General features: G+C 36.9%; 1 protein-coding gene across 10 annotated transcripts in view; it reads left to right on the forward strand.

Moving 5' to 3' along the window:
- Positions 1-17,187, forward strand: part of PLEKHA5 (pleckstrin homology domain containing A5) — a 241,300-nt gene that overhangs the window by 200,695 nt on the left and 23,418 nt on the right. For all 10 annotated transcript variants that reach the window (XM_049625171.1, XM_049625159.1, XM_049625163.1 and 7 more), the window contains 4 exons: positions 1,593-1,673; positions 1,806-1,955; positions 12,183-12,284; positions 15,697-15,808. In XM_049625171.1, coding sequence (XP_049481128.1) covers positions 1,593-1,673; positions 1,806-1,955; positions 12,183-12,284; positions 15,697-15,808 — 445 coding nt within the window. The remainder of the gene's footprint in view (positions 1-1,592; positions 1,674-1,805; positions 1,956-12,182; positions 12,285-15,696; positions 15,809-17,187) is intronic.

Here is a 17,187-nt window from a genome sequence, read left to right on the forward strand (position 1 = left end):
AGTAAAAGACTAGGGGCACCTGGTTGGCTCAGTTGGTTGAGCACCTCTTGATTTGGGCTCAGGTATGGTCCTGGGGTCATGGAATCAGGCCCGGGTCAGGCTCTGCACTGAGTGTGGAGCCTCCTTGGGATTCTCTCTCCCTCCCTCTGTCCCTCCCCTGCTCCTGCGCATGTGCACACGCTCTCTCTAAAATAAAAACAATTTTTTAAAGTAAAAAGGACTATTGCTGATTTAAAAAAAAGTATGGAGAACTGGAAACAAAGTAAAGTTTTCTGTCTTCTAGAGAAAGTATCAGTCTCTAGAAATTTTGGAACTCCTTCCTTTTTAAAATTTAGTCTTTTTTAATTTTATCTAAAATACAATCAATACAATTAATTAGTTAGATTGACTGACCTGCCATGCATTCTTCTTTATTTAAAAAAATTTTTTTTTGAGTTTTTATTTATTTTTGAGAGAGATGGAGACAGAGTGCAAGTGGGGGAGGGGCAGAGAGAAGGAATCAGAATCTGAAGCAGGCTCCAGGCTCCAAGCTGTCAGCACAGAACCCAATGTGGGGCTCGAACTCACAAACCGTGAGATCGTGACCTAAGCTGAAGTCAGATGCTTAACCCGACGGAGCCACCCAGGTGCCCCATTCTTCTTTATCTCATTCTTCCCTCATTTCCCCTGGTTTTATTCCGTTGAGTTATACCTTCTCATTTCAGTATATGCCATTTGGTATAGCTTGAGTTTTGTTGTCTAATAAACATAAGGTAGTTACTTTAACAGGTACATGGCAAAGAAAGTGAAATCTCCGATTTCTCACTTGTCATTATATATTTTCATAATTTAAAAATTGGGGTAGGGGCGCCTGGGTGGCTCAGTCGGTTAAGCGTCCGACTTCAGCTCAGGTCACGATCTCGCGGTCTGTGAGTTCGAGCCCCGCGTCAGGCTCTGGGCTGATGGCTCAGAGCCTAGAGCCTGCTTCCGATTCTGTGTCTCCCTCTCTCTCTGCCCCTCCCCTGTTCATGCTGTGTCTCTCTCTGTCTCAAAAATAAATAAACGTTAAAAAAATTTTTAAAAATAAATAAATAAATAAAAATTGGGGTAATACCAAGAATTCAAAACATTTAAACTATTGAAAGTGATTTTTTTTCTCCATTTAGCAAGGTTTTATTTGTATTATTGCAGTTAAAAGCAATCTTTTGTTTATATTCTTTTCTGAACATAAGAGCATAATTTTTAAAATATAAAAACAGAATCCAGTTGATATTTTAATAAAGGACTGCATATGTCGCTTAACCTATCTAGCAGTTTGTAGGGAAAAAACTACATTGAAATCCATTAAAGTTATATGAGACTGCTTGTTCACTACGAATATTTTGAATTGTGTAGGTTAAATAGTATGGTTGAAATGCTTTTTCACTTTATGTGCATGTTTGTTAAGTAATGTGTCTTTAAAAGCTATTTTAATTTTTATTTTACTGATTGAAATAAAGATTGGCCTAATTAGGTATTCTATGGCTATTTTAAATGTGTTTTCTTATTACACTTACCTCCAATTACACGAAAAAGGAAAATTTGCTAACAACAGATTTTCCCTTATAACCTAGGCCAAGCTAAGCCGGTTATGTGAACAAGATAAAGTGGTACATGCCCTGGAAGAGAAACTTCAGCAACTCCACAAGGAGAAAGTAGGACAATTACGTTTATTATCTACGATTGATGTTACTTTATATGCTCATTATCAGGACACTGATAACTAAAGTAAAAAGAATTAATTCGATGATGCAGAACATTAAGTATAATTATTTTTATTATAATAGTACACGCTTGAGCAAGCTTTGCTATCAGCCAGCCAAGAGATAGAAATGAATGCAGATAACCCAGCAGCCATTCAGACCGTGGTGTTACAGAGGGACGATTTACAAAATGGACTGCTTAGTACGTGTAGAGAACTCTCTCGAGCCACTGCCGTAAGTAACAGATTTTTTCTAGTAAGAGTCACTGAAATATTATGTGGTTCTTTTTTTTTCTTTTTTCCTATTTATGTTTCTATATAATTGGACTGACTTTAGGATTGTTCTTTACTATAACAAAAAATAATTTGTTATTAATAAAAACAAAGGGTGATTTATTTTCTGATGCAAAATAAATATAATTATTTCTCTTATAGTAAACATCCTGTTCCTTGTGAAATAGTTGTTTTACAGGGGAGACAAATACTCCTGTTTATGAATTATTCAAATGAAAATCCTTAAATATGTTAATATTGGGGCGCCTGGGTGGCTCAGTCGGTTAAGCGTCCGACTTCGGCTCAGGTCACGATCTCGCGGTCCGGGAGTTTGAGCCCCGCGTCGGGCTCTGTGCTGACTGCTCAGAACCTGGAGCCTGTTTCAGATTCTGTGTCTCCCTGTCTCTCTGACCCTCCCCCGTTCATGCTCTGTCTCTCCCTATCTCAAAAATAAATAAACGTTAAAAAAAAAAATTTTTTTTTAAATATGTTAATATTTATTACATTAAGAAAATAAGTATTTCGGGGCACCTGGCTGGCTCAGTCAGCAGAGCATGTGACTCTTGATCTTAGAGTTGTGAGTTTTAGCCCCAAGTTGGGTGTAGAGATTAATTAAAAATAAAATCTTTAAATAAAAGAAGAAGAAAAGTATTTCATAGATTTTAGGGAGTTAGAATAATTTGGGGAAGTGGTAATTGGATTCATTTAACCAACCATTTCAATAAAAGGCACCTGTGAAATGCTTTCAAGCAGCCACTGACATTATCATCTCATAGCTGCGGTGTGATCTCAGCTTTGATAGAGGGTTTGAGTAGGAAATATAACTAGAACCTTTTAACCCATAGTCATGTTACTTTATAGTCTCTTCACGACCAACTTCAGCTCAGGTCATGATCTCGCAGTTTGTGAAGTCGAGCTCCGCATCATGCTCTGTGCTGACAGCTCAGAGCCTGGAGCCTGCTTCGGATTCTGTGTCTCCCTGTCTCTCCACCCCTCCCCTGCTCACACTCTGTGTCTCTCTGTCTCTCAATAATAAGTAAACATTAAAAAAAATTTTTTTTTAAAGTCTCTTGGGATTACCAAATCTAAAATTCTTAGAGTTTATAAATTGACTATTTTGAGTTTAAACCATCTGCTTTAGATCTTGTGATGGTTATCTCTAAACCTAGTAAGAACTCCTACCCAAGCGGCCTGTTGAAAGAAAAATCCTAGCAAAAGCCACCAGTTATAGAAAACTGCTAATATACCCTTGTCTATAAGGGTATATTCAGGTAGGGAGGAGCTACCTTCTAAGAAGGTCCACAGAGGATCCTGAGAAACTTAACAGAAGTTAGGGGGGAGGGGAACATAACAGAAATTATGGGGGAGGGGAAGGGGGGGAAAAAAGGGAGGAAGGCAAACCATAAGAGACTCTTAAAAACTGAGAATAAACTGAGGGTTGATGGAAGGGGGGAGGGGAAGGTGGGTGATGGGCATTGAGGAGAGCAGCTGTTAGGATGAGCACTGGGTGTTGTATGGAAACCAATTTGACAATAAATTTCATATTAAATACATAAGAAGGTCCACAGACAGTGGCAGCTGGATGGCTCAGTCTATTAAGTGTCCAACTTCAGCTTAAGTCATGATTTCATGGTTGGTGAGTTCAAGCCCCACATCGGGCTCTCTGCTATCAGCACAGAGCCTGCTTTGGAACCTCTGTCCCTCTCTCTCTCTCTGTATCCTCCCTCCCACACTCATGCTCTCTCTCTCTCAAAAATAAAATAAGCATTAAAAAAAAAAAAAAATGAAGGTCATCCATAGACAGTTATAGCTAAACTAAGAGAGGTCTAAGCTAACAAGATACCAGAATCTCAACATGGCTTCAGTTCTAAACACTAAATTAATATTCCAAACATGAGCAGTTTTTAAAGGAATATACCTTGATCATAAATAAATCAAAACATACTTTTTGTGATTCTTAAATACCTTATATTTAATATCCTATTCCTATTTGTTAAGTACTGTTATTTCCATTATTTCATTTGATTCTGTTATACTATAATGTTCATAGACCCTTTGAGGGCACCTTGGTGGTTTAGTCGGTTAAGCGTCCGAATCTTCATTTTGGCTCAGGTCATGATCCCACGGTTTGTGGTATTGACCCCCACATCAGACTCCATGCTGACAGCTCAGGAGCCTGGTTGGGATTCTCTCTCTTCTTATCTTTCTCTCTGCCCCTCCCCTCTTGCACACACTCTCTCTGATAAGAAATAAAAAAGAATTTAATATCCTTTCAGTTGTGAACTCCTTGATATCAAAACCCTATCTCATACATCTTTGTAGTCCTAGCATCCAGCACTGTAGGATGCACGTTAACATTTTGATGATTGAACCAGATGACTTACCCAGTGTTACAGAGCTAATCAATGCTATGCCTAGAACTCAATCCCAGGTCTTCTAAACCTAATCCCTGAAAACTTAAATCTACATAGATTTTTATAATATGGTCACAAAGGAAATAGTTGCACCTGAAATGTTGTCTACAAGGAAATAGTCACTTAGTTAACCAGTGGTGGGTAGGATTTGGATAGGAAAGGGCAGTAAAGAGTGGTCCATGCTGGATAAAATGCCTTGAACCACAACACAGAGATAAGAAAGTAGGAGACATGTTCTTCTACAAGAAACAGAAGTAACTGGGGGTGCTTGGGTGGCTCAGTCGGTTAAGTGTCCGACTTTGGCTCAGGTCATGATCTCACAGTTTGTGAGTTTGAGCCCCGAGTCGGGCTCTGTGCTGAAAGCTCAGAGCCTGGAGCCTGCTTTGGATTCTGTGTCTCCCCCTCTCTCTACTCCTCCCCTGCTCATGCTCTGTGTCTTTCTGTGTCTCAATAATAAATAAACATTAAAAAAAAATTTTTTTTTTAAAGAAATAGAAGTAACTGACTGGAATAGAGGATCAGGAATATACCATTAGAAAGGGAAAATGGGGGGCGCCTGGGTGGCTCAGTCGGTTGAGCGTCCGACTTCAGCTCAGGTCACGATCTCGCGGTCTGCGAGTTCGAGCCCCGCGTCGGGCTCTGGGCTGATGGCTCAGAGCCTGGAGCCTGCTTCCGATTCTGTGTCTCCCTCTCTCTCTGCCCCTCCCCCGTTCATGCTGTGTCTCTCTCTGGCTCAAAAATAAATAAACGTTAAAAAAAAAAAGAAAGAAAATTTAAAGAAAGGGAAAATGGGGCTAAGCTGTCAATGCCAAGCTAATGAAAAACTCGGTATCTCTGTGGCAACCTGAATTGAATCAAAATGTAGTTGGAAACTATTTCATGATTTGGTATCTGTTTTAGAAAATTCTGAGGATGTACAGTGTTCAGTTGAATTGTTTTTTTTTTTTTTTTCCCTTACCAAATGGGTTTAGTAACTTAAATTTGATCAGTAGGCTTACAATTTGCTTTATCTGAAGGTTAACTCCCAACTCTGATGGAAGTTTGTTAAAAATGTTTTAGTAGAGGGGCGCCTGGGTAGCTCAGTTGGGTAATCTTCTGACTTCAGCTCAGGTCACAATCTCATGGTCTGTGAGTTCGAGCCCTGTGTTGGGATCTGTATTAACAGCTCAGAGCCTGGAGCCTGCTTCAGATTCTGTGTCTCCCTCTGTCTCTGCCCCTACCCTACTCATGCTCTGTCTCTCTCTCTCAAAAGTAAATAATAAACATTTAAAAAAAATTTTTTTTAATGTTTTAGTAGACGTTAATGATGTTGATTATCCCATTTTTCTGGTTATTATTCCATATAATCACTTTCCCAGTTTCTTTTTCTTTGTCTTCAGCATTATTCATTGATCATTACAAACCCTCAATATGTTCTTCTAAGACATGTCTTACTACACAGAATACAAACTATGTTACTTCTGCCTTTATAAAGTTGTTCATACTTGTAGCTCAAGACTACAAATGATGCCTAACATCATATTGGGCATATGGTTGACACTGGGTGGATGTTGATTAGATTTAAAATTGAATTACATTTGTGCTAGCAGAATCCCAAAGGATTCTTCTGATTCTTTTGCAGTTGATTGAGGTCATTGGTTCAAATCCAAGTCATGAGGTATAAAAGATACAAGAGGTATAACATTAATGCCTCCAAAGATGAAAGCTTTGATTCTGAGAACATCTTCTCCTCACCTGGTTGGCCATTTAAGTAGATAAAACTAGGATTAACACAAGGCAAACATGTAAGGCAGTGTTCCTGTTATATTCTATTAAATTCTTGATATTGTATCTTCTTTCCGTAAGCCTCATCCAACCTTACATGTTTTAAGCACCTAGTGCCTCTGTGTTCTCACCTTGCTTTTACTTCTTTTTACTTAAGCCTGATTAGTGGCAAAGATTGTTACAACAATCAGTTATACTTGAAATTTTTCAATGTGTCACCATCTTCTTTTGGGATCATTTCTAGAAGCAGAAGTGAGAGAGTCTGAGTGAAGAATGAGACAGAAGGAGAAAAGCCTGTAAAGGTTTCACTACCGAGCTGGTTCCCACTGTCGTCAGCTGGGGTTTAATTCCACTGGGGACTGAGAAAATGAGCAGAATGCGTCAGAATTTTCTACCAAAGTCTGGGAGACTGGGGTGTCTATCACGCATTGGTTGAAGTTGCCCCAGTGTCCTTAATTCACCCATACTTCCAAACTGCCTTAGCTTGCTTGCTGTGAGACACTAGCAGGCATGGAACTTAACATAGCTCCTTGAAATTGAGTGGGCAAAAGGGGTATGGTGTGGACTTCCGTAAACGTCCACTGCAGGCACCTCTCTTGGGGAATTTACATTAGGCCTCGTCTCCAAATGGAAGAGAAATATTCTTAGGTTTTATCAGTTCAGCAGGTGCTTCTCTTACTCAGCCTAGCAATTCAAGGAACCAGGTATTTTGTGACTCATCCGATAATGGCAGCAAAATATATTTGTAATTGTTTCTCGCATATGTTACCTGGTTTGATCTTTAAGAAAAGCATGTGCAAAGTAAATATAATTATTATCTCCATTTATTTTCATTTTTATTATCTTCAATGCACAGATAAACTGAGGCTCATGGAAGCTAAATGACTTGCGTAGGTGACATAACTAATAAGGGAAGAATCAACACCTCAATCAAGGACTTTTTAATTCTATGGCTTCTGTACCTTCTATTCTGCCTCACTATCTACGTGGTCACATAACTTGTAGTTTCTGGAACTTGGAATCAAATTTAGATTATATTACTCAAAAATCTAAAATTGGAATTTCAGCCATCATAAGGGAGGTATAAAAGCCCCCCATTCGTCCTAAATAATGCTGGTAGTTTATGCATTTACCCACTATGAAATAATACAGTATATGAAATAATAATAATAACCATCATGAATATTTTTTGGAGCAGTTATTAAGGGCTTTACATGCACATAATCCCCATAACCCCTTGGAATGGGTACTCTTATTACTATGTTAAAAATGGAAAACTGAGACAGATTGCCCAGGCTTACAATGAGTAAGTAGTATGTATAGACTTCCATTAAACTGATATGTGTTCTAAGCTGGATTCTAGCTAGGAAGAGGACCTTGAGTAAACAGATGTTAGATTCCAGTGGATATGCTAGATTCTAGGATTGTAAATTTACAGGGGCAGGGAAGCAGGACAAATGAACTGTCTTGGGGAGAAGCTTACACATTAAATACCTTCATATGCTCATTCTCAATGTAATAAAGAGTTTCTGAGAATCATGGTTATAGTAAAGTGTAATTTTTTGTAGTAGTTCCATCAATATCCATGAATTGGTATGGAATACGTTTTGAAAGATTTTAAGATAATTTCTGAATACTTGGTTATTTTATGATTACAACACCCCCCAAAGAAGAGGTAGGCAGATATGATATGCCTCCTGATTTGCTGCAGTAGGAAGTACCCAACAACAATTGCAAGCTATTTTTAACGAAAAATCAAATCTGAATGTAGCAAGCGTCAGTGTGTAACTACGAGTTTATAGGAAACAAAGCAAACAGAAGAGCATGCTAAGGAATCCCACAGGAATTCAATTGGCAAAATGTAGAATACGAGAAATTCTGCAGGGTAAGTGACCCAATCTCGTCCCCATATAAGTAGCAAGGGAATAGAAGGGCACCTGGGTGGTTCAGTAGGTTAAGTCTCCAACTTCGGCTCAGGTCAGATCATCGGGCTCTGTGCTGATAGCTCAGAGCCTGGAGCCTGCTTCACGTTCTGTGTCTTCCTGTCTCCCTGGACCTATCCCACTTGCACTCTGTCTCTCTTTCTCAAAAATAAATAAACATTAAAAAAATTTTTTTTTAAATAAGTAGTAAGGGAATAGAGAGGAGAACAGGGGAAATTGTTTTTAAGGAATTTTTTAAGGAATGCATATTAATGATTTTAAAAGTAAGAATTTCCGTGTTTTTTTTTTCATTTTGGTTTCTTTTCTTTAGAAATACATACTGCAGTATTTATAAATGAAATGACATGATGGTTGGTGTTTTCTTTAAAATAATTCCACAAAGGTAGAATATGAGTACTATAGATGAAACCAGACTGGCCCTATATCCATAACTGTTGAATTTGGAGTGGGCCCTACTTTTTGTGTGTATTTGGACATTGTGTATGTGTGAAAAAGTTTACAAGAAAATCCATGAAAATGCTAACAGAAGTGTAGCACAATAATAGGTATTTTTTTCTTTTTCTTTCCCTATTTACTAGCTTTTCTACATTTATAATTATACAAATTTATTACATTTCAAATTTGTACAGTAAACAATAACCACTTCTTTCAGATGGAATTTATTTCAAAGAGATTAGAAGAGAAACTACAGATACAAGTTAAAGATTATAAATAAAGATTACACATTTATTTGTATGTAGCATATTGTGTAACTGTTCCCATGAGTGGATTTGGTTATAAATTATGATTGATTCTGGACAAGAAAAGGTGGGGCGCCTGGTTGGCTCAGTCAGTAGGGCATGCAACTCTTGATCTCAGGGTTTTGAGTTCAAGCTGAGCCCCACATTGGGTGTAGAGAGATTACTTAAAAATAAGATCTTGAAAGAAAGAGGAAAGATCTTATTACATTAAAAACTTGGAAATGAATCATTAGTCCTATTACTTTCTTAATAAAGATAAAAATGTGTAATTACCATAGTGCCATTTTAAATATTAAAATCCTCATTTTTGGTAGTCTGGCATTTCATTACATCTGAGTGCTGCAGACCTACTTGAAGGTTTTCCCCCATAGTGGCCAGGTCTCATCTCGGTGTAGACTATAAAGAAGTCACCACGATTAAAAGTTACTTGTTCCACACCCTAAAGTTAGACTAAGTCAAATTTTTGAGAAGTCTTCTGCCATCCCTGTAACAATCTTTTAAAAAAAACATACTTTTTTTTAAAACATACTTTTTTTTTAACCTTTGTTAGAGTGTAACATATGCCAGAAAAGTACACAATTTATGTGCACAGATATGGCTGACATCCATATCAAGACACTGAATTTTACTAGCACACCAGAAACTCCCTTTCCAGCGACTGCTTCCCTAGAACACCGCTACCTGACTTTTAAACTATATGTTAGCTTTTTGCTTATTTTTGAACTTTAAAAGGATGAGATATATGGTATATGCTCTTTGGCTTCTTTTAACATTGTGACAGTCATCTGTATGGTTTGTAGACTGCAAAATTTCATTCATTCTCTTAACTGTATATAGCATGAAACTCTCCACATTTTTATCAAAAGCACTGTTTCCTGACTTAATGCCTGTGATTTTAAGATAATTGTATATTTAAAAGTCATTACCCCTTTTAATTGCTTTGTCATACAAGTATATTATCTTCTTGACAAAAAAAAAAAAAAAAAACTTGTGCAATCCATTAAATTCTTTAATGAAATGCTCAGCCAGGTATTGGGAGAAACTGATGTTATTCCAGTGCTGCCCCTTTTTTTGCCATCCGCTGTTGATTTGTTTTCTGCCCATGCATAATCATGTTTGAGGAGCCCAGAGGTGAAGGCAGAAGCAGGTAAGCCCCAGTAAGAGTGCACTTTCCAGGCTAGAAAAATTGAAAGTATATTGAGTTTCTTCACCCTTAAAATAATTTCTAGCTCTTAGTCTGTAGCTCTAGATTATGTGTTTCCATAAGAAAGACAAGGATTCTTACCATACTAAAAATGTTCTGACATTTAGATGCCTCTATAGCCTTTGGATCCACCGTGAAACTGGCTTTTCTACGAGAGAGGTCAGGTGTTAGCCTGACAATGCCATCTGTACTTAATTACTGGGCGGCCATTGGGTCTGTCAGCTTCATTTTACCCTCCCTGTGAAGCCTTCAAAGGCCCACTATTTAAATTTGTAATTTTTGTGATGTACACAAATTAGAAGATGTCTAAAAGCAAAGTTTATTAAAGGAGATCAATATCCTTATTTATCCAGTTAAAAATAGTTTGCTGAAGCCAAGTAAGACGACTAGCATTTACGCAATATAGATGACATAAAAATCATTACTCCTTTATCACTTTGCCTTTTAAAAATTTTATTAATTGTGAAATCAGTTAGACTCCCTAAATTATCTATATAATAAAGAGATGATTAAAAAAAAAAAATCTCCAGTGGTGGGACACTTGGGTGGCTCAGTTAGTTAAGCATCTTTAAATCTTGATTTCACCTCGGGTTATGATCACACAACACAGTTCATGAGCCCCACGTCGGGGTCTGGGCTGACAGCACGGAGCCTGCTTGGGATTCTGTCTATCCCTTCCCTGCTTACGTGGACAATCTGTCAAAATAAATAAAATAAAGCCTTAAAAGAAAATCTCCAGTGGTTTTTTTTTTTTTTTACTTTTTAAAAAATATAATTCATTGTAAAACCTGCTTAAGGAAACATCTTAGATTCAAAAAACAATTATTCCAAATGGCCATATTCTAACACTCACTTTAATTTTTAAAAGTGTGTACCTTGAATAATTTTTCATTACCTGCATTTTTAAAAGTGATTTTAAGCTAGTTGCACAGTATGAAAAGTAAAATAACTCTTTAAAAGAGAACCTTTACAAATAAACTGTTAAGATTATTGTGTATCATGTGTCAACTATTCTTCAACTTAAAAAATCCTTGTTGGGGTGCCTGGGTGGCCCAGTCAGTTAAGCTCTCAACTTGATTTTGGCTCAGGTCATGATCTCTCAGTTGTGAGATCAAGTCCCTCATGGGGTTCCACACTGAGTGTGGAGCCTGCTTGGGGTTCTCTGTCTCTGCCCCTCTCCTGTTCACACATGTTCACTTGCTCTCTCTCTCTCTCTCTTTCTCTTTCTCTCAAATAAACATTAAAAGTAAAAAACTCTTAAAATTATTTTCAGTACCCTTTCCTCCACACTTGGTATCTTCTTGCCTTATCCCAAGACTATTGCTGTTGTTAAACTGACATTTCCCAGGGCGGCTTCATTCAGCACAGTTCAGGGCAAGAAATCTCTGGTCATGAAAGGTTCTTAGACAAGAGTTACTAATTCGTTTTATAACAGTGTTCAGCATGTATGTGTTGGTTGTGTTACATGTGCCAACACCACACTAATACTAATGATAAAACTGGTCAAAGCCCCTGTCTTTATCAATTTGTTGACTTCATACCGCTCTGAAATGTCTGAAGAGTAATTACAACCCATAGAACAATACTTGCACTCCCGTAGAATAGAGTTCTGAAACAATGAAATGATGATGTATTTTTGACATCCTGTATTAGATGACAGGTGGTTAAAGACCAAATGTGAAAAACCTCTCTGATTTTAGGGTTGGTGATTTTTTTTCCAAAGGAGAAAAGAGTAGGTGGGTAGCATATATGTTGAGTCTCTGTGGGCAGGATTCACTGACTTGTTTAGTTAGCTGAGTTAGGTTTATTACATTACTGTAAATTTATTACAAGTAAAGGTATGTTAGGCTTCTGGTATGATTGAAAATCCAACATGCTAAAATACAACCTACTTAGTATTTTTATTTATGGAGAAATTTTAATCAGGGCAGTTAAGAAAGTGCTTTAAAACAGTAAAGGAAAGGGAAAATGAATTACAGGAAAGGAAAATGAATTACAAAAGTTTTTCTTTCACCCAGTATAAACTTACACAATTTTCTAAAATCTAGAAAGCTTGCCATTGCAGTGATAACAATATAAAAGCACATTTTCCCTATTAAAGTAATTAAAGCTCTTTGATTTTAGGAACTGGAACGAGCATGGAGAGAGTATGATAAGTTAGAATATGATGTGACTGTTACCAGGAACCAGATGCAAGAACAGCTAGATCGCCTTGGTGAAGTTCAGGTACAGAAGTGAATGTCTTTTTGCATTGTCTCAACTGGTTTTGACTGGTACTGTATACCTTGTTATCCATGCATGCCCTTAACAGTTTTTACATTACTGGCCACCTAAGACCTGGGTTTTAATACTTTCAATAATAGGACTCTTAATATCCCACAAAGTAGCCCATCTCTCATTGTTTAAAAGTTCTTTATTCTGTTGGGTACATGGTGTGATCCCTGTCATGTTTTGCACTCCTAGCTAACTATATGGAAGTTAGTATTAAAGTGTTGAATTAAATGGATTTATCAAATAAAGGGTAATTTGTGTCTTATAAAATTTATTCTAATCTGGAGCACCTGGCTGGTTCAGTCAGAAGAGCATGCAACTCTTGATCTCGGGGTTATAAGTTCAAGCCCCAACACTGGGTATAGAGATTACTTAAAAATAAAAAAATAAAAATGTATTCTAATCCATTCTATATTAAATGTCTCTTTCTTATCAAATTGTATTTAGCCTATAGACTTTTGGTATATTATTGAATTGGGAAAGATGCAGCACCATTTAGCATAAACAATCAGATCTGAAATCAGGTTCCAGGTGTTAATTTTCTAGTCTATAAAATGGAACAATAATACCTGTCTTAAAGTGTTGTTCTGAGAAGTGGAGATAATATACGTTTAAGAAAATAATGAAAGTCACTTCATGCTTGTGACCCTATGTAAATTTGGTCATCTGCATTTGAAACTCTGTGGACTCAACAGACAAGTCAATACAAGGAGTAAAGGTTAGTGAAGTTGACTCGGAGAAAACCAACTGTCCTCCATCTTTGCTGTTCAGTATAGTAGCCACTAGCCACATGCAGTTGTTGGGCAATTGAAATGTTGCCAGTATGCCTGAGAAACTGAGTTTTTCATTGTATTTAATTTTAATTATGTAAATTTAAGTAGCCACATGTGGTTGTGACTTCTATATTGAACAGTGGGGTTAATACTAAATACAGTACGGGGCGCCTGGATGGCTCAGTCGGTTAAGTGTTTGACTTTGGCTCAGGTCATGATCTCACGGTTTGTGAGTTTGAGCCCCGCATCAGGCTCTGTGCTGACAGCTCAGAGCCTGAAGCCTGTTTTGGGTTCTGTGTCTCCCTCTCTCTCTTTCTCTGCCCCTCCCTGGCTCTCTCAAAACTAAACATTTAAAAAAAATTTTTTAAATACTAAATACAGTAGGAAAAAAAATTGTAATATCTAAGAACTAACCCATGGGTCAGCAAACTTTTTCTGTATAAGGCCAGATATTAAAATATTTAGATGTTGCAGGTATATATGCTTTGTCACATAATCTTGGATGGTTTTGTTTTTGAGAATGAGAAATGTTTTAAATGAGAAAATTCATTTTTAGCTTTCAGGCCAAAGTAGTTTAACTTGATTTAACTTAACAAAAACATTCATCATGAAAATGTAATTTCTATGTTATAGGACATAAATGGAGAAGTGGAATTAGTATACCATGTTCCTGGATGGCATGCTTTAACATTATCTCAGTAAAAATTCTTCCTATAAACTCAAATTCTATCCCAACCAAATTTCATCCAGAAATTTTTGAAAAAATTAACAAAATGGTTCTCATATTTTAAAGGTATAATAAAAGCCACAATAGTTACTGTTTTGAAAATATAAAGAACTACAAGGCACTCTATGAGAGAGAACATTACACATAGACCAGTTACATGACAACTCTGTACTTCAGTTTTCACGACTATAAAATAATAGTGCCTACCTCTATCGGGTTATTATAATGGCTTAATATATGTTGATATTTTTGAAGCACTTAAAATAGTATCAGGCATATAAAACATACTGATAAGTGTTTATTAAATAAATAAGTAAACAGAGTGCCTGCCTGGCTCAGTCGGTAGAGCAGGCGACTCTTGATCGCAAGGTTGTGAGTTCAAGCCCCATGTTGAGCATAGAACCTACTTTTTAAAAAGTAATAAGTCAAGGGGCGCCTGGGTGGCTCAGTCGGTTAAGCGTCCGACTTCAGCTCAGGTCACGATCTCACGGTCCGTGAGTTCGAGCCCCGCGTCGGGCTCTGGGCTGATGGCCCAGAGCCTGGAGCCTGCTTCCGATTCTGTGTCTCCCTCTCTCTCTGCTCCTCCCCCGTTCATGCTCTGTCTCTTTCTGTCTCATAAATAAATAAACGTTAAAAAATTAAAAAAAAAATAAAAATAAAAATAAAAAGTAATAAGTCAAGACAATGGCTTAAACAAACTTAAAAAGATGGCATACTGGGGAGAAGTATTGTTGACCACTGATTCAACAAAAGTTACTATTTAGATCTCCAAGGAATTTTCTTTTTGGTTTGGAAAAGCAATACATTAGAAAAATGGATGAAGAATATGACCAGCTTTAATCTATAGAAAGTGAAACTCAGATTGCTAACAAGTGTTTGAATATTGTTTGCACCAGTAATCAGATAAATGAGAAATAATACAAAATGAGACTTTCATTGTATACTTTTCAGATAGGCAAAACTATATATTTTTTTAATTACTGCAAAAATAATATATATTCTGTATAGGACATGTGCACATATCTGGTTTTTATAACTGAAATTCACTCCCTAGAAGTCTATGTCAGTATTCACATCTCTGGGTTGTCATTGTGTTTGGCTCTTGTGTGAATATTTCCTTCATTTACTTTGATGCTTCCAGCCCTGTAGCTTAGAAAACTGGATAACTAAGGTTGTGTAGTGCCTTTTTGAAGCAGCATTAGTACATAGTCTTTACATTTACAGACTTTGAAAGCATGTTTTCACCCCTTGGAGGACTTTTTAGCTTACTAATGAAATATATTGATTTTATTCTAATATCTACGATTGTCAAAAACATATATTAAGTGAAAAAAAAATTTTTTTGGTAACTGTGACAGTTAGTACTTACTTCATTGTCCTTTTTTTAAAAAAATAAATTTACATTCCAAAAAAGCATAATTCTTTTTATCAGAAGTATTGATAAAGTCATAGAGTTCTATTAGAATCTTACTTTCAGTAAGACCAATAATACCAATATGATTTTATTTTCTAGAATTTCTAGTACTTAAGAAATTAGTATACTCCTTTAAATTTTTTTTTTAATTTGGGTTTTGTGAGTTTCTATTTTATTTTGTTTTCTTTTTTTTTTTTTTTTCCCATGTTTTAGTCTCTTGTGATCAGCAATAATGCAAGGCAAAGCTTATTGAAAAGAAGTGAAATAATGCACTTAGGTCTGAGAAACTGAATTTTTTTTTTTTGACTTTTATCTTTGCCACAAAAGTTGCAAAATTGGGAGACTTCATAGTCCTCAAAACTTAATCTACTGCAGTTCTCATTTTTTAAAATATATACTTAGTTTAGTTTACAACTTTATTTTTTCCTGTATGTGATGTCTTTTTACTGATAGACTGAATCAGCAGGAATTCAGCGTGCACAGATTCAGAAAGAACTTTGGAGAATTCAAGATGTCATGGAAGGACTGAGTAAACACAAACAGCAAAGAGGCACTACAGAAACAGGTAAATTACCTTTGGGTTTTATTCTGCAGTAATTGACCATAATATTATATCTAAATGAAGTAACACAGGGCATCTGGCTGGCTCATTTAGAAAAGTATACAACTCTTGATCTCAGGGTTATGAGTTTGGGCCCCTCATTGGGTGTAGAAATTTCTTTGAAATAAATAAATAAACTTTTTTTAAAAATAAATGGAATGATACATAGAATTGGGTTTCTTTTGTTAATGGACTTTTGACATCAGAAAACAGGCACTCCTGTAACATTGAGTCAGTACACAAGTTTAGACAGTAAAAAACCAAAGTTCTGGCAACCTCACCGACAACAAAAATAAATTAGTGTTTTATGTATTTAATTATACACACACAAAATGTTTTGCTTTTAGGAATTTTTTTTCCCCACAACAAAAAATGGAATCATACTATACTTATTTTTCAACAATTTGGTTTCTTTCTCCTTAACAGTACCATGCAGTAATAGCTGTGTAAGAATTCATTGTATAGATGAATTATAATATGTCCATTTCTGTGTTTTTGGACATGTAGTTTATTTCCAGGTTTTGAGTTTGTTTTTTTTCTATCATAAACCATGCTGTAATGAACATTACTGTATATATGACTAAACACACATGCTAGTACTTATGGATTAGAAGAAGTGGGAAATGAGCACACATCTTCCATTTTGATAGTCACTGCCAGATTGCCCTCTTAAAAAATGGTACTGACTTATATTTACATCAACAGTACTTCAGAAAACCCACTTCCCTGTACTCTTATTTTTTTTTTTTTTTAACGTTTATTTATTTTAGAGACAGCGAGAGACAGAGCATGAACGGGGGAGGGTCAGAGAGAGAGGGAGACACAGAATCTGAAACAGGCTCCAGGCTCTGAGCGGTCAGCACAGAGCCTGACGCAGGGCTCGAACTCACGGACCGCGAGATCATGACCTGAGCCAAAGTCGGACGCTCAACCGACTGAGCCACCCAGGCGCGCCCCCCCCCCCCCCCCCCCCCCCCGTACTCTTATTTAAACTAGATATTTTAGGGGCACTTGGATGGCTCAGTCAGTTAAGTGTCTGACTCATGATTTTGGCTCAGGTTTGGCTCATGATCTCACATTGCATCAGGCTCAACACTGACATCATGGAGGCTGCTTGGGATTCTTTCTGTCTCTCTCTCTCTGTCCCTCCACCACCCCTCTTTCTCAAAAATAAGTAAACTTAAAGGCGCCTGGGTGGCTCAGTCGACTGACCATCCACCTTTGGCTCAGGTCATGATCCCACGGTTTGTGAATTCAAGCCCAGTATTAATGAGTTCGATCCTCGCATTGGACTTACTGCTGTCAACATAGAGCCCACTTCTAATGCTCTGTCTTACCCCACT

This window comes from Panthera uncia, chromosome B4 (genome assembly GCF_023721935.1).
Source record: "Panthera uncia isolate 11264 chromosome B4, Puncia_PCG_1.0, whole genome shotgun sequence".
NCBI lineage: Eukaryota > Metazoa > Chordata > Mammalia > Carnivora > Felidae > Panthera > Panthera uncia.